Source organism: Fusarium pseudograminearum, chromosome 1, assembly GCF_000303195.2.
Source record: "Fusarium pseudograminearum CS3096 chromosome 1, whole genome shotgun sequence".
Lineage (NCBI taxonomy): Eukaryota > Fungi > Ascomycota > Sordariomycetes > Hypocreales > Nectriaceae > Fusarium > Fusarium pseudograminearum.
Window position 1 is genome coordinate 5,246,226 of NC_031951.1, and position 16,953 is coordinate 5,263,178.

The 16,953-nt window shown below is 49.3% G+C and overlaps 6 protein-coding genes across 6 annotated transcripts, besides 1 other annotated feature; 4 read left to right on the forward strand and 2 right to left on the reverse strand.

Annotated features, from left to right (window-relative positions):
• Positions 1–731: 731 nt before the first annotated feature.
• Positions 732–1,956, reverse strand: FPSE_09998 (uncharacterized protein; the record flags this gene model as incomplete). Its single annotated transcript, XM_009263115.1, has 2 exons — positions 732–1,666; positions 1,722–1,956. 2 exons carry the CDS (start codon positions 1,954–1,956, stop codon positions 732–734), a joined length of 1,170 nt encoding a protein of 389 aa, XP_009261390.1.
• Positions 1,957–3,530: 1,574 nt separating this feature from the next.
• FPSE_09997 (uncharacterized protein) lies at positions 3,531–6,998 on the forward strand (the record flags this gene model as incomplete). The annotated part of the gene is made up of 3 exons (XM_009263114.1): positions 3,531–3,726; positions 3,783–6,520; positions 6,570–6,998. The coding sequence occupies 3 exons, from the start codon at positions 3,531–3,533 to the stop codon at positions 6,996–6,998; spliced, it is 3,363 nt and encodes a 1,120-aa protein (XP_009261389.1).
• Positions 6,999–7,658: 660 nt separating this feature from the next.
• FPSE_09996 (uncharacterized protein) lies at positions 7,659–8,786 on the reverse strand (the record flags this gene model as incomplete). The annotated part of the gene is made up of 1 exon (XM_009263113.1): positions 7,659–8,786. The coding sequence occupies one exon, from the start codon at positions 8,784–8,786 to the stop codon at positions 7,659–7,661; it is 1,128 nt and encodes a 375-aa protein (XP_009261388.1).
• Positions 8,787–10,226: 1,440 nt separating this feature from the next.
• Positions 10,227–11,588, forward strand: FPSE_09995 (uncharacterized protein; the record flags this gene model as incomplete). The annotated part of the gene is made up of 1 exon (XM_009263112.1): positions 10,227–11,588. The coding sequence occupies one exon, from the start codon at positions 10,227–10,229 to the stop codon at positions 11,586–11,588; it is 1,362 nt and encodes a 453-aa protein (XP_009261387.1).
• A 1,092-nt stretch (positions 11,589–12,680) lies between these two features.
• On the forward strand, positions 12,681–13,973 carry FPSE_09994 (uncharacterized protein; the record flags this gene model as incomplete). Its single annotated transcript, XM_009263111.1, has 1 exon — positions 12,681–13,973. One exon carries the CDS (start codon positions 12,681–12,683, stop codon positions 13,971–13,973), a length of 1,293 nt encoding a protein of 430 aa, XP_009261386.1.
• Positions 13,974–14,229: 256 nt separating this feature from the next.
• Positions 14,230–14,250: a repeat region.
• A 695-nt stretch (positions 14,251–14,945) lies between these two features.
• On the forward strand, positions 14,946–16,454 carry FPSE_09993 (uncharacterized protein; the record flags this gene model as incomplete). Its single annotated transcript, XM_009263110.1, has 6 exons — positions 14,946–15,122; positions 15,269–15,321; positions 15,387–15,620; positions 15,688–16,120; positions 16,170–16,254; positions 16,309–16,454. The coding sequence occupies 6 exons, from the start codon at positions 14,946–14,948 to the stop codon at positions 16,452–16,454; spliced, it is 1,128 nt and encodes a 375-aa protein (XP_009261385.1).
• Between the last annotated feature and the right edge of the window lie 499 nt (positions 16,455–16,953).

The window sequence follows — 16,953 nt, forward strand, 5'->3', positions numbered from 1 at the left end:
CGCTGGAAGCATAAGAGACGAAATTAGTAGATCAGCTTATGCCATTTAGACTATACTCTTTAGGCTATTTATCTTTGTAACCTAAGACTCAGGAGATCAACTTTTCTGCTACCCAGTAGGTTCCCTATCCCTTTGCAACTCTTTCATGACCCTTCTGTCTTGAACTTGGCCGATGTCTCAACATCTGCTGACTTTCCTAAATTCCTTAGCTTTCATAGGAATAACTTCTTTTAAATTGGCGTCTTGGCCAACACTTCACGGGGTCCATGTCTCACTTAAGATGGAGCGGCCGCTCCGGTGCGAGGGCATCTATGGCTTCGAGGCTTGAGACGAGAGAAAAAAGTCAATGATTCAGGTGATGCAATTCGAGACAGATTTCCATGTTATTGTTTACTGTTTACCATGAATGAGTTATGCGGATTAAAAAGCCACTGTTTACTGAGCATACAAGGGCGTGATCAATAAACTTAGGGGCATGAGATCCCATAACGTGGTCAATGGTAGGCCAGGCAGATCACAGGACGAGATCACAATTAGATAGAATTGCTCGTAGCTTCATATGATTGTTTCCGCTAGTGGTACAATTTACTATCCTTACAACTCCACTCCCGCTGTTATAACCCAACCCATCTATGAACGAACCAGGCTCTATTGTAAACCCAGGAGGTGAACCAACAGCAGAGACGATATGAAGATGAATGAATAAAAGAACGCCCCTTGCCGCTGTCTTCTTACTTCCAGAGCTTTCCGAGAGACACTTCCTTGTCGTCGTGCTTGTTGAGAATCTTTGCTGTAGCAAGCTCAAAGTCTTCCTGTGTGACGTGCACTCTGCGCTCACGCAAAGCGTACATACCAGCTTCTGTGCACACACCCTTGAGTTCGGCACCAGAACATCCGTTCATCTTCTCGGCAATCTTGGTGAGGTTGATACCACGGGTCAAGTTCATCTTTCGGCTGTGAATACGGAGAATATCCGCTCGGGCCTCAACACTAGGCGGGGGGAACTCGATCTTTCGGTCGATACGTCCTGGTCGCAAGAGAGCGGGGTCGAGAATATCGAGACGATTGGTGGCCATGATGACCTTGATGTTCTTAGTGGGCTCGAAACCATCAAGCTGGTTCAGCAACTCCAGCATGGTTCGCTGCACTTCGGAGTCTCCGCCCGAAGAGCCCTCCACTCGCGAGGATCCAATACTGTCGATTTCATCCATGAAGATGATCGATGGTGCGTGCTCTCGAGCCATTACGAATAGCTCTCGCACCATTCGACTACCCTCACCGATATACTTTTGTACCAGCTCAGAACCTGATACTCGGATAAATTTACAAGCAGTGTGGTGAGCAACAGCTCGTGCAAGTAGTGTCTTTCCTGTACCGGGAGGACCGTATAGCAAAACACCCTTGGGCTGTGCGATACCAAGAGACTCGAAGAGCTCAGGGTGCTTGAGACCCAGTTCAATAACTTCCTTGATCTCCTTAATCTGCTGGTCCAAACCACCAATCATGTCGTATGTGCTGTCGGGAACCTTCTCCACCATCATGAGAGAGACCAGGGGATCGACGGACGAAGGTAGCATCTTTTCGAGTTTGTAGCTATCAGATAGTAGGGTAACTCGCTTTCCGGGAGTGAGCTTGGCGACATCGACGCTGTCCGACACGTCGACAACTATTAATTTGTGAGTATACGCCTTTCAGATCTTATAGTGGCAGGTTCATCGTACCATATTTGCCTTCTGGGTGCACCTTGACGAGAATCTTCTTGGTGCTCATGACCTTGACGACCTCACCAACATAGGATCCGGGCTGTTGCAGCAGACCCAGCTCTTCTCTCAACAATCGTACGCGGGAGTTGTAGTCGTTTCTCTGAGCTTCAAGACGACGAAGCGCGGCCTGACCCTTAAGGATCTCGAGCTTCATCGCCTCGATCTTGTTGTGGTAGTACTCGTCGAGCGCCATCCTGGCGTAGCTCCCTTGACGTCAGGGAAACGAGCTATAAGTGTGGTTCGGAAGGTAAAGGTCGAAAGGTTTGCGCAAATTGCTCGGTTTGCGAATTGGGGACGGAGCAGGGTGTTGTGATGGAATGGTGAATTGAGAACGCTGTCGGTGATGGTATGCGATGTGGTTGAAGCTCGATGACAAGGCTACAGCTTGTCTCGTAATCCTCCAAAGCGAATGGAAGCACAGACCAACAAAGGCGGGAGCTGCCCAGAGTCCAGCTCGGCGTTATGTTGGGCCGTCGTCCGGACGATAGCAGGTATAGGGTAAGCTGAGTCGCATGCCGTTCTGACGGCTGACCACCCAAGGCTTGGTTACTCCACTATCGGCGCGCTCTCTGCCGCGCAGCCCCCACTGAGACATGCTAGACCGCTTCAGCATACATAAGGTTATGGATCGAAGATTCATGAATCTGACAAGAGTAAAGACGCATCGTTCACGGCACTGTAGCATTCATCAGCACGTCATCTACAACGGTGCCTTTTGATGCCCATATTCCATCACCCCTCGTGACTTTTCTTATCTCACAGAAGCGAGGATACTCTCTTTACCCCTCTGTTTATCAAGCATCGAAGTCGTGCAAAGAGCCGCCCGATGGTACCAACCCAAGACCCTTGGGATGCAGAATGACGTTAGACCATTGGACAAGGGTGAACACGCGCGAGGTGCGGCAAGACACACTAATCTGTCATGGGGAAAGTTGGCTGATCACGAGCAACGAGCTTGGTTATTGTGGACCAGATATGTAGCCTAGACTAGGAAGATTCACGTTTGAATTCGATGCGATGTCGATGGCCTACACGAACTAGTGTTTATACATATCGTATATGTACATAGGTTGGGCTGGGTTGACATGTGTGAGCAATATACTGAGTTGGATACAGTACTCGAAAGTTTCTGTACGCCCAAAAAGATTCATTCCTCTTTACTTACAAAGTACTAAGTCTGTCTACCTGCCCAACCTCGCCAAAAAAGTGTTTGTTTTGGGCAATCACCTTGGCTCAATTACCTGCATTTCTTCCTTCTTGCAAGGTATATGTAGCGACTTGACTTTTTACTTTTGGAAAGCTCTCTGCAGCTCGAGTAACACCAGCCATACCTTGTTTCGCACTCGGACACGCCGTCGGTCTCCAAAAAACGTCATCTTTGTTTGTTTGTTTCTCCTTTCTGCCCAAGGTAGAGAGATATAGAGACTCGACTCGACTCGGCCGAGTCCATTTCAGTCCCAACAATCTTCATCTCGCATCATCGCGATTTGCAGCCGCTCAGGCCGCTTCCATCATCGCAACGCATTGATTGTTCAACTTTCTAGGCACTTCATCGTGACATTGGCATGCTCGGCATTCCCAGTTTCTTCACTTGTCCAGCTACTTCGAGAACAGTGACAGGGTCATTTTGCGTCTGATCGCATTCTTGCGCCCGAGTCTTCTCTATTGCTTCTTTTTTTTATTTGTTCATTTTACGAAAAAAACACCGAGCTTCTTGTGACAGAGTTGTGTATTCTTGATCGTTGATTGCAGCGTCGCTCTTCCAATATGGATCCCCCAAGACGTGAGAACTCGTTGCCTGGGCGCCATCTTGGCGAGTCCTCCTCCGGCACTGCGTCTCCCGCCGACACGCGTCAACAGCCTGCCCAGACCGAGTCTGCCGTATCTCCTATTACTTATGGCGACAATTTGCCCGAGAATTTCCAATCCGCAGAAACAGTTCGCCCCAGAACAGAGGGTTATGGTAGGTTTCATGCCCATGTTGGCAAATTGACCAGGGTTAATTCTATTTACTTCCAGGTTCGATAAGCGGCCCAGCTGGTTCTTCTGCCCAACAATCAAAAGAAACTTCTCAAGAGCGCGGCTTAGTTCGCCCTGCCCAATCCTCACGTCCTTCTCGAGGCCCAGAGCGAATGCGATCTGCCACCCGATTGCGAAAACCCCCGATGCCTCGACGACCCTCTTCAAATACCCCCTATCGCGGCGGAGTTTTCTCCGCCGATGACGAAGTTCACGAAGTAGAAGCCGATGCTGCTGTGCGCCAACAGTCCTACCGTCGCAGACCAGGTCTGCCGACCCAACTTTCCCGCGTTCAATCGAGCCCGGACGACGAAGATGACAATGGCCGAAGCGACCAGCCCACCGAGACTCCCACCGACGCCCCGCAGGAGGATGAGGAAGAGACTCCCCTCGAGGAGCATGACGATTCGGACAGCGATGTCAGTGAGGCAGAGAGCTTCACCCTGAAGGATAGGCAGCAGGCCATCAACCAGACTCACCCCTTTGGTATTCGAGTGTGGAAACCTGCCTTGTACAAGAAGGATCGTTCGATTCAAAAATTCGCCCAAGCAGATATTCACTCTGCCCCAGGAGGTCGCGTTAACAACTGGCTTCTTACCTTCAATCTGCTTTGGACGCTCCTGTTCGGTTGGTGGTTGGCTACGTTGGCAGCTCTTGGTGCCATCGTATGCTTGCTGTTTGCTGCTGCCCCTAGCGGGAGAGAGTACGGCAGGGTTCTCTGGGGTCTCGCCGGGTACATGTTCTATCCTTTTGGTAAGTTTGTCCGCTTGGAAAAGGATGAGACCTACATGCACGAGGACCAAGACGAGGGGCGAAGTATCTCGGAATACGAACAATGGCAAAGCGGCGACATTGAGCACGGGCGACTATTCTTTGGACCTGATAGCGAGCACAATCGCTCGATCGTGGGACGGTCGAGAAGAAGTATTGACTCAGAGCCCAGTGAGACGGAAAGTCTTCTAGGTCGAGGCCGACGTGGTGAGCATGTCGATACCGATATGTCTCATCAGCACAAGCGACGACTTTTTGGCCGCGGCGAGTGGAATGTCGGCCGTGTCATCTTTTTCGTCTTCTTCTACTGCCTCATCTCACCCTCGCTTCTGTTCGTTTCTGCCATCTGCTGGTTCTTGGTCTTCTGGATCCCCATGGGCAAGACCACATTTCTGCTCTTCGACCACCTCCGACGACACCCTCTGGCCTTGTCCTTCGAGAGTGATATAAGATACATTCGCGAGGATGGTGGCCCGAGCTCGTCTGTTCTCCTCTGCACGTACCGTGCTGTTGGATCAAGATACTGGAAGTATACCGTTGATGGAACCAACATCTTCCTCATCAACCTCATGGTAGTTGTGATCTTTGTGATCTTTGATTGGCTTGTGGTTGAGGGTGTTTTCCATGTCGAGGGCTTCATTACATCTCCCGCTTTTCTCTTCTGCGCCGGCCTCCTATCTATCATTCCTCTTGCCTACTTTATCGGCCAAGCTGTTGCTTCTATTTCGGCACAGTCGTCGATGGGTGTGGGCGCTGCCATTAATGCCTTTTTCGCGACTGTCGTGGAGGTGTTCCTTTACTGTGTTGCTCTTAGGCAGGGCAAAGGTCAACTCGTCGAAGGCAGTATCGTGGGCAGTATTTTCGCCGGTATCCTGTTCTTGCCTGGAATTTCCATGTGCTTTGGTGCCATCAAACGAAAGACTCAGCGTTTCAATGCGCGGTCCGCGGGTGTAACATCCACAATGCTGCTCTTTGCAATTGTCGGAGCTTTTGGCCCAACCCTGTTTTACCAGATTTACGGAACCCACGAGCTCAACTGCATGGACTGCGAGGACTACAACACCGGCGAGAACGGTAGGGACTGCCGCCGCTGCTACTTCAGCCAGGCTCCATCGCTCAGCGACAGATTTTATCTGGAGGCGGTGCGCCCTTACTGCTACATGGCAGCGACCACGCTATTCTTCTCGTACATGATTGGTTTGCTGTTCACTCTCCGAACGCATGCTGCCGTCATTTGGAACGCCGAGGTTGATGAGAAGCGACACGAAGACCACATGCATTCTTCGAGTATGCGAACTTCTCAAGTTCACGGCCATGCCCATCCCCATACTCACAACCCAGCAACTGCCGAGACCAGTGGTGCCGATGTTCGCGACTCTCAACTTTATAAACGCATTCTGGGTCAGTCCCTGAAGCAGTCTGGGTTTGGAGAGGAACTTTCCCGCCAAAATTCTACCACTGGGCAGTCAGTTGGCGCCAACGGCTCAGCGTCTACCCTTCATGTCGTGCCCCCCAAGTCTAGTGGTGGTGAGCCGTCGCACTCCGCTCTCCATGTTCCAGGTCTCAGCGAAGCCGACAACAAGATGCTTGTGCGCGAGGTTGCCGAGATTGCCGCCACAGCTGCTACCATTGCCTCTCGTGAACGAATGACAAGAAAGCTTTCAGCTGTGCCCGCTAATCACGGAGCAGGCGCTCGTCCTACGCCGAGCCGCCAGCACACCCACAACGATCTTGCGGAGACTGAGGGTCCTGCTACTGAGGCTCACCAAGCACATGGTGGCCACGATGCCCCCAACTGGAGTCGTGCCAAGAGTTCCATTATTCTTCTTGGAGCAACTGTTTTATATGCGATCATTGCCGAAATCCTTGTTGACACTGTGGATGTTGTTTTGGAAAGCTTCGCGATTGATCAAAAGTTCCTCGGTATCACCTTGTTCGCTCTTGTGCCCAACACAACTGAATTTCTGGTAAGGACGCCTCTCGATTAACTTGAAAACATATACTAACCGCACATAGAACGCCATCTCCTTCGCTATGAACGGAAATATTGCGCTGTCCATGGAGATTGGTTCAGCTTATGCTCTGCAAGTGTGCCTTCTGCAGATTCCCGCCCTTGTGTTTTACTCGGCCTTCTGGCCTGGTGTGCCTGAAGGTGGCGATCCGGCGCTTTACACTTTTTCTCTACTATTCCCTCAATGGGACCTTGTTATGACAATCATTTGTGTGTTCTTACTGAGCTATATGTATGGTGAAGGAAAGAGTAACTACTTCAAGGGAAGCATTCTCATGCTGACCTACCTGGTTGTCATCACCGGATACTACTTCAGTGGCTTTACGTCTGATGCTATGGGCATGCAGCGTTTCGATGTCATGGGAGCCGATGGCAACTACCAGAGCTACAAGACGATTGGAAGATCGACACGGGGTGTGGCTTTTCCAGCTTAAGTGTTGATTGATGAGAAAGGGGGTTGAGTTGAAGATTGTCAGAGTAATGCATTTACGCGAGTTGTTAATACTGGACATACACTACATCATACATATAACATTGGGGGAGTCTGTTGCATGAGAACCTAACTATCAGGTTTACATTGTTTCAAGGGATGGCTGTTTTTGTACGGATTCATGAGCTACTAGCATTGGAGTGGTATAATGATATTTTGTAAAGAGGTCAACCATTTCAAGGTGTTAATCATTATTCAATTTACCTCATGGTATTAGACTTGCTTATGGGTGTATCATGGACCTGCGTTTCAGCCAAATCATTGCATGTGCTGGCTGCCCTTGTCACTTTAGTCTCCGAAGATCATGTCGATCATTCTAATTCATGGGATAAACTTTATCTTGATATGCAACATACAGCTTAGATTATTTTAAGCTTTAGGCTAAATATAGGGGATCTGAGACTTTGTTCTAAGCATCATAAACCAAGTCACGGATTTCATCTCTTGTGCTTTGGCAGTCACGTTTACTAGTGCTCTAACAGCAAATATGTATGATTGTTATAGACAAAGGCCTCTAATGAGAACCAGGTACTGAAGTATAGTATGTACAGAGAAGTGCAGAGATGCCAATCCCCGCTCTGGCAAGTCAAGTCGGCAAGAACATCTAGGCCATGCCGAAACCAGCGGATGTCATGACGCTCTTGGCGCTGTTGTAGTCAGAGGCAGAAGCAATGGTCTTGCCCTTGAAGTTGTTGAGGAAGCCAGTGCTGGTACCACCGAGAGTTCCAGAGCTGCCAAAGCCGTTGACCTGACAGTTTCGGCCGAGAGCAGCAGCACAAGCACTGCCACCGTTGGGGACACCGAAGAGCTGGCCCTGGATACCCTGGGAGTTGACGGGGTACTTGACGTTCTGGAAGACGTTACCCTCGACGAGAGCAGAGCCGGAGTCGATCTCGAAGGCGTGGTCGGGGACGTCGTGGAAGAAGTTGTTGACGGCGTGGAGGAGAGTGTTGCCGGCGACCTTGGGGCCACGGCCGGAAACGCGGTAGATGTAGTTGTTCTTCAGGGTGACCAGATCGTTGGAACCGGCAAAGTAGAGACCCCAGTAGTGGTAGGTGTTACAGCTGGCGGACCAGCTGGTGGTGCCGTCGATCTTGCTGTTGGAGATGGTGACACGGTTGCAGGCCTTGTTGCCGAGGACAATGTGCTGACGGCCGATGAGAGAGGTGGTAACGTGGTCGATCCAGACGTTGTCGGTGTCGTCGAGAGTGATGGCATCACCACCCCAGACGAGCTGAGGGTTCAGCTCAGTGATGTGAACGTTCTGGATGATGACGTTCTTGGCTCCGACAATTCGGATACCCTTTCCACGGATGACACCCTTGTTTCCAACACCGATCAGGGACTTGTTGGAGCCGACCTTGATGCCCAGAATACCGGCCTTGTCGTACTTGACGTTGACCTTGGGGGCGTTGGGCTGGTAGTTGTTGCACCAACCGTTCTGGTTGATGGCGAGCTGACACCGGGAGCCAGTTCCCCAGGGAGCACAACCGGTCTCTGAAGCTGTGCCCTCAGTGCCGAGGAAGCTGATGGTGCGGTCGAGCATGATACGGCGAGGCTGGGAGTCGCCGAGGTAGCTGACGAGCTCCTGGGCGTTCTTGGGGTAGACGGCGGCGGCACTGCCACCACCGGTTGTGCTGGAAGCAAACCCCTCGGCCTTGGTAGGGAGAGCAGCGAAAGCTGAGGGGAGGAGAGCGGCAACCGCGAAGAGGGTCTTGAAGAGAGAAGGCATCTTGAAGGTGTGACTAAAGTGGGAGTATGTGTTTTGTGTAAAGAGAACCAGAGACCCAGCTGCTGGTGTATATATAGAAGAGAGATAGTAGATAGACTGAAGAGAACAAGACGAAAGATGGAGAGGATATCGTGAAGTTCATATAATCATCTCGATGTAAGCTAAACTAGAGTGAACTGACTGACTATCTGTACATAGTACTGAACTAATCCAGGGGGACCCCATGTCAAAGGATGAAGCTATGGGCTCATTCAGGATAGCTTCATCCCTTGGCAATCGGCACTTCGGCGAAGAAAGAGATTGATTCTTGACTTGTCAACTCATCACAGCCTTATCCGAAGGAGTTGAAGAGTGATTCTCGATTCTCGGGCAAAGATACTGAAAAGAGCCACGGACCATTGACGGACGCCGTTACCGTATTGGGAACTGCTGGGGCTCTTGATTCGTGGGATCTTTATTGTATCCACGGCCGAATGTTTCGCACGAGTGGGTTATCAGTACAGAGACGCCCCCTTGGCAATATAAGGGAAATAAGTTCTGCTGCTTTCAGGGTTAGACGACACGGATAAAGATAAAGATATACTGGCCCTTGCTCCTTTCTGGAACATAATATCGAAATCGATATGATTTTCATGAATATCCGCGTATTCCCTTCGGTACATAGTCTCCGAAACCCGGTGAGATGGTTTGCTCTGCTCTTTGCCAAGGATCATTCAACAACTGATTAACATGGAGACAATTCCCCCACCAATTGCTATGAAGTAGTTACATTCTACCACGTTGCTTTCAAGTATTCGTGTGGAGTATCTAGCTGTCAAAATACTACCCCATGCAGACTACCATATCCATTAGCGGATATAAAGCATTTGCAAACCGGGATATGTAAAATGAACCTTCTTGGCTATTTTGCCTACTAGCTTGCAAGGTTTTGGAGTTGAGCCTGATTGTCTGTGTCCTTGTGGTGAGAGGAGAAGACGATGTTGGAAGATCAGGTGAAAGGGGGCAGTCTTTCTTCAAAGCGGCATAATACGAGGTGCAGATGATGAGCAATGGCTTACCTGTTAGGGCCTGGTTCGTGATCTGAGCTGCATGCACTGTTCAACGTGACTAGACAGCAAGCTAGTCTATTTTCCGCTGCATGTCTATAATTGATACTTTTATTGACGATCTCTTTGGCGTACCATTCTTTGTCTAACCTGCATTGTTACTGTGACTGTGTTCTAGAGTAGTTGACGTGTTCCAAAATGCTCTTTGTTGTGTAAAACATAGAGTCATTGTGTTGATCATGAAAGACTAGATGTGATTGATAGCAATTGAATCATGGATAACTTCTTTGAAGTACTGTGTATATAGATAATAGACTTCAAGATATTAAAATATGGTTGCCAACTTACACAGCATAGCAATCAACGCCACATAACCAACTCCCAAAAGGACAACATGGCAAGCACACAAAACCAACCCCGAAGGACCAACAATCCCGCATCAAGAGGCATCGTCAAGAAAAGCATGACCAAAAGCAAAACCCTCACATTAAGACGTCAAAAGATACCCGACAGAGAGACCAAATCCCAAAAATGCTACCTCCCCTTCCTACCTACCGAGCTTCTCGAGATGATTATCGAGCAAGACTGCTTAGACCACCAAGACCACTGGAATCTTCGCCGCGTATCATCCCGTCTGTTTCACATGACCGACAACGCCATCTTCCTAGGCGGAGACTTCCGAATGTTCCGCTACGCCCTCAGACATGCGGACACAGACATGATGAACAGATGCAGAGAGCTAAACCCCCCACCACCAGACATCACCTGGGCTTACGAGGACTACAGGATCGAGGTGCTCAGGGGCAATAGCCTCAATCTCCGGGATCCGCCCCCACAATCCGAAGATAGTCTCCCTCAAGGACCGGGCCATTTCCTCCTCGAGGGCTTTAGAGCCAAACACTTCTCGGCGGACAAGTACATTAAAGCTGCCGAGTGGCTCATGAACAATGGCTTCAAGGTCTTTAACCCTGCCGAAGAGAGTATTTGGAATGCCGGCCTGAACGGGTACTTCATCTCCTACAGACTGCTTGATGTGCTGACAGCCGCAACCAGTAAGAAGGAACAGGACGATGTCTGTCGTATCATTGAGTTTCTTCATGCCAACGGCTACGAGTTCTTATTGCGCAGTCGTGTAGAAGACACTGGTCATTACAGAACCGAAGCAGAGACACTCGTCCATGACAAGTCCTTCGGTGCGTTTCGCCGCTGCTATGATAGACCTTCCTTGATGCTCGTCATGATGAAGTCTGGATGTCCAGCCTCTATTCTTGAACTTTATCTCGAGCAGCTTGAGGCAGATGACATGTGCCTCAAGGGCCTTGCATCACACCACCACGAGAAGAAACAGAACGGGAATCTGCATCGATTCTCCCGTACTGAAGTCGCTCAGCTCATTGACGTCTATCTCGATGAGCTTTTTGGTCTCTGGACCTGGCGGTGGGAAACACCCGAGCAAATGGGTGACACTCTCCGGGACAAGATCGAGTTGTTGATCCTGTATGACGGTATTGATGAAGAGGAAGAGATGCTGCTCCGCGACATCCTCTCAGCGTTACGTCGTATCGAGACCAAGAACCTCAAGCAAGGTGGTCTCGATTATGAACGCGATGCCTCCTGGTGCTGGGCCCAGCTATTCATGTCTGTCACTGATATCGACAGGAAGAGGAATCGTGTATTGGATCAGTATGACGAGTACATGACCTATTCAAAGCCGTGGAAATGCTTACACGAGTTTTTCCATACCATCCACTGGTGATGACACAGCAAGGGACAAGGTAAAGCACCATATGTAAATGAATGAGGCTTTGGGAGGCAGGGCCGGTGAGAAAATAGAATTTGTGCTATGGCGACGGGTATAGGGAATAGAGGGGATATGAATGGAGGAGTAGATCTAATGGATGCTCTGTGAAGCTCTGGGTAAGGGATTTATTAGATTACGAACTTGAAAAAATACTATCATGATACATCATATTCTATTACCGTGCCAGTGAATAGAACCATGCAGTCATGCCCGAATTGATGTCGAATATGAATTGTCCTTCGTTTCCGTTGGGGTTTTGTAGTCTGCATCAGAATAATCCCAAGCTCCCTGTGTTTCGGTCAACACCCGCCAAGATGAGTGTCATATCTTTCTAAAACAGAGCAGGACATCATCAGCCGAAGACTTCCCATCGATTACCCTATTCTAGCAGTTTCATTAGATCTATGCACTCTTAACCATCACAGTCGATAGTAGCGCTTGAAGCACCGATATGATACATCTAGATACTTAATGAGATAGCTTTCAGCTATTGATGTCTCGAGATACGGGCAATGACGTCCAGATCTTGTTTATCCCAAGTAGGGCAAGAGCTGGAACATACCATTCTAAGCTGTAGAACTAATCACTCACCACTATACTCATCATGGCTTTGGGTGAGATGATGAACAACAGTATTATTGGTTTTGTCATTCTACGAAATTGAGCATAAATTGGGTTGTCGAAGATAACAGATGCATATGTTAGACAAATTTTCAAACCATATACCAGAACAACTGAAATTACGAGATTTTTCTTTGTTGTTCATCCATGTTCAAGTTTGCGGTGTGAGCGGTCATTTTTTACGACTCATATAATTGACGAACATGATACTGGGCGGAGGAGCAAGACCTTTGTTGAGTTCCATTAGCAACAAAGAACCAACTTAACATTAATTAATGTTGAAACGCCATGATTCCATCCATTTAGTTTTCTTCAGCATAAATAGTCCTATTTAGAACCCTCTAGTAGCTCACCAGAACTCTTCACAAAACAAACTACATCACAACACAACAAACAACTCACTCACAACACCAAACAACTCACATCATGTCTCTTCAACAGTACACCAACTGGTCTCGTCCCGCTCAACCCAGCCCGCTGGCCAATCTTCCCGCCGAGGTTCTCATGGAGATCTCCGAGTTAATTGGCAACCCCGACGGTCAACAAGCAGCAGAAACCTTGCACAATCTAAGTCAGCTGAGCGGTCGCCTGTACGCAATCGTCCGCCCTTACTTCTACCGCGCCAACAACTACAGACAGTTCTACCATGCTGTTCGTTTGGCCGACATCCCCATGATGAATCACTGTGAGAATTACCTTGCGGCGCCCATCGATATCATGTGGCGATGTGCTCCTGGACAGCATGCGACAGCCTTGAGCAATCTCCTGACCGGACTGGAAGACGACTGGGGGCAATCTGATGATGCACCTCAGGCAAGCATTCACGACAAGAAGCTTGACAATAGGTTCGACGCTTTGAAGTGGCTTCTCGAGAGAGGCGCGAATGGTGGAGATACCGTATGCCACGATCGCAGGATGTGTCAGGAGCATGCCTGCGATTCCGTGAAGCGACTCGGCCACACGAATGCAATTCTCCTAAACCACCTGCAAAGAGGTAGCAGCAAGCACACTATGGAAGTCATTGTCAACATGATCAAGATGCTGAGCAGCCACGGGTGCCTCAACCCAACTCGCCCCGACACCTTTGCTGGCCGGAGACTTCCCTATATAGGACATTGGCAGATATCCTCAAACATGAGGGCCTATCATGTGGAATCGCCGCTGCAATTGGCGCTCAAGTCGCATGTAGTCCCCTCTGTTCTGGAACTCATGCTAAGCGAGTATGCCGATCAGGGCATCAAGCTGAGGGATTGGTACTCCGCTTGCCCACGCAGCCTTGCCAAGCTCGCAAGGCGAGAACGTTACCGGGGGTCCTCGACTAAATGGTGCAAATTCACCTATATCAACGACTTCATATGGATCCTCCACTCCGATCTGCACGGAGAATACACTCAATGGGAGGAAGGCTACTTCGGTGAGGTCGCCGACATTTTCCAGGCCAAGCTCAAACTGATGATCAAGTACGAGATGGTCAACGCTCAAGAGGAGGCTCTTCTCAAAAGTATCGAATCGGCTCTCTACTCTATCACCGCAGATTGCATTCAGGCAAGTTGTAAGGACGAAGAGCAGTCCAAAAGGTCGTGGGAAAAGCTCTGCGATGCTATAAAGCCATTCGCTAACGATGGCAACCTAAGTGTGCGTCGTTCGATATGGACGCCAAATCCTACCGGCCCAGGTCGCATTCACAAATTCGTCATTGACTCGATGTGGAACCCGTAGTAGACGTGGTTTATGCCAGAGGGTAGCATTCGAGAAAATGGATGAGAAAAAGGTTCGGAAATGGTAAGAATCAGTTTTGGGAGGCCAAAGTGGCACACGGTTGAGATGAATGAGTGGTACGTTGCTGTGCTGGATAACTAAGTCATAATGGCTTGTCAGTCCATGTATGAGTACCTGGGTAGGTATGTGGGATTTCCAAGCGCTGGTCGCTGAAGGAGGGTATGGGGATTAGGCGTTCAAGTAGATTGGAAATTGATTTTTTTTTTTTTTTTTTTTTGATCAGATGATTTATTGAAGCCATCGTGATGGAAGTTCAATGTAGTTGATGTGTAAAAGTAAAGTTGGTGCTAACTAAAAGCAGGTGCTTGGTTGTCGATAAACATCCGAGAACGGTGGAGCCAAAATAGCTTGGATAAGCGGTCGGCATTTGGCAGGCACGATCTGCTCGCTTATTTTAGCACCTTCTCACTGCCTTAGGTTGAGGTTGATAGGGCCTTGAGCCACTGCAATCAGCGTCCGCTTACGGGAGGGGGGCGGGAACTAAATCAGAGGCCTAGTGAAGATTAATGGATGACAGACAGTAAAGAGAATGAGGGGTTGGGTTGGTTCTTTTGATATGAAACTCTCTAGCCTTCTCGCTCGCTCTTGTTACTAAGTTTGACATCTTATTTGGGTGGTCAATAATAAACTTGGCCTCGTCACATTCCCTTTCTTCTTTCTTTTTTTCCCCTTTACTCTATCGATCAAGTAAAGAGGGAGCATAAATAAATAAATCACCTACACATCTCCACTCTAACAACATCACCAAAACGTCCTCGGTACAGAGAGACAGGCCTGAGAAAAAAGACAGAGAGACTGGCGGTATCCATAACTGACTGCGCCGTACCAGCCAACGCTACCTACTACTACTACTACAACCACCTAACGGTAAACTTGGCTGTTGGGTCGCGGATGGATGAATGGATATCAACCATGACGAGCCAACAAGATACCCCCACAGCTCTAACTCCTACTGCTTCCACTTCTCGTACTTCTTCTACCATCATCACCCCCGCTCAATCTGATTCAGCTTCTGTCCCAGCTTCTGCTGCCGCTGCTCCATCTTCCCCCACGCCTCAAGCTGAACTCATCCCCGCAGAGGACCCTGGAGTATGTCATACCTCCTTGCCCACAACCACCACCACCACCAACCAACAAGCAGACACCGAATTTGTAGAGTCCATTTTATTTTATTTGTAATTTTGCCTTTGATATGTTTGTCTATTAACACTTTGTTCTTTTTTCGTATCTTGTAGGATAACCTCGATCATGACACCTTTGACGTTGACTCGGCCCTCGGGTCAGACGCGTGAGTTTTTGGCTGCTCCTATTTCATCCCATAATACATACTACATATACTTATCGTATCTTCAGCGCCAGCTATCTATATCCCGAATCAATAGCAGCAAGTATCCTCGAATATAGAACCATTCAAGGCCGCACTTATCACAGTGACCGGCATGCTGCCGATTACTTCACTCCCAACGACGAGCAGCAACTCCAGTCCGTCGATATCACACACCACTACCTCACCATCCTCCTCGACAACAAGCTCTTTCTAGCACCCATATCACCTTATGTCCAGACAGTTCTAGACGTTGGGACAGGGTCTGGCATATGGGCAATGCAAGTCTCCCACCCTGTCTCTCTTCAGTCTACTAACCAAATATCCCAGAGATTTTGCAGACGCATACCCCAGTGCCCAAGTCGTCGGCTCAGACCTCTCGCCCTGCCAGCCAGAATGGGTCCCTCCAAACGTACGTTTCGAAATTGCAGATGCCACTCTCGAGTGGCCCTGGAAGGATGACTACTTCGACTTTGTCCACATACGCTACCTGTTTGGCGCCATTCAAGACTGGTCAGCACTCTTCCGCGAAGCATACCGCTGTTGCGCACCTGGCGGATGGGTCCAGTCATGCGAAGCCGACATTCATTTCTACTCCGACGACGGGACTACCGATAACGAACCCGCCCTCAAGACGTGGAATGACCTGTACGAAAGCGGTGGTATCGAGACAGGGAGGCCGTTCTTTCTCCAACGAGAGGCGATGCAAGAGCGGAGTATCACCGAGGCTGGCTTCACCGACGTCAGAATATTTGACTACAAAGTAAGCACAACGCCGCGTCGCCCGAGGCAATGCTAATTACCAGCGACAGCTACCGGTCGGCGGCTGGCCAAATAATCGCAAACTCGCCGAGACGGGCGAGTATGTCAGGTTGACCATGGAGAACGATCTTGAAGGTATGTTTCCATCGCTTGACGTCCTTGCTGCACATTCTGACGAGCCTTGAACAGGGTACACGTTTTACCTTTGGCACCATGTCCTCAACTGGTGTCGGGAAGAGTATACGCAGTTCCTTGCTTCCATGCTCAAGGCGTTGGCTAACCGCAGAGTGCATGGGTATATGATGGTGCGATACGTATACGCTCGGAAGCCATAGATAGCGATAAAAGTTGGTGACATTGAGTACGAATAATGAATGAATATTTGAATGCCTGGAGTAATCGTGTATAGCATCGCAAGACTTTGGGTCGCGGTCGGTCAAGTAGGACGTCGTAAGGTTCCATTCTTTGGGCTAAGAAATCGAGGCGCATGGGAGTTGGTCTTCAAGAGCTGCCTTTAGTAAAAATAGCTTGGGCGTCCTCCGCATTGTAGGCGTATTTCAACAGCTTCCACATGCCGCGACACGTCAAAATTCTCCCGTCACCTAGCAACCAGATCATTCACCAAAGGCTTCTTCCTCACAGCCAGGGCAAGCCCCAGACAGTAATGAAAAAGAGAAAAAAAGAAACACGCCTGTCAGACGTCCATCAACACCCACCCCGACCGCGCGCCCGAAGGCAAGACCGCAATCAGGGTCGAGATCATCAAGAGGAAAAGACAAACTCTCTATACAGCAGCCGCCCAAGGGCAAACTACCGCCATCCTTGCGGACAGAT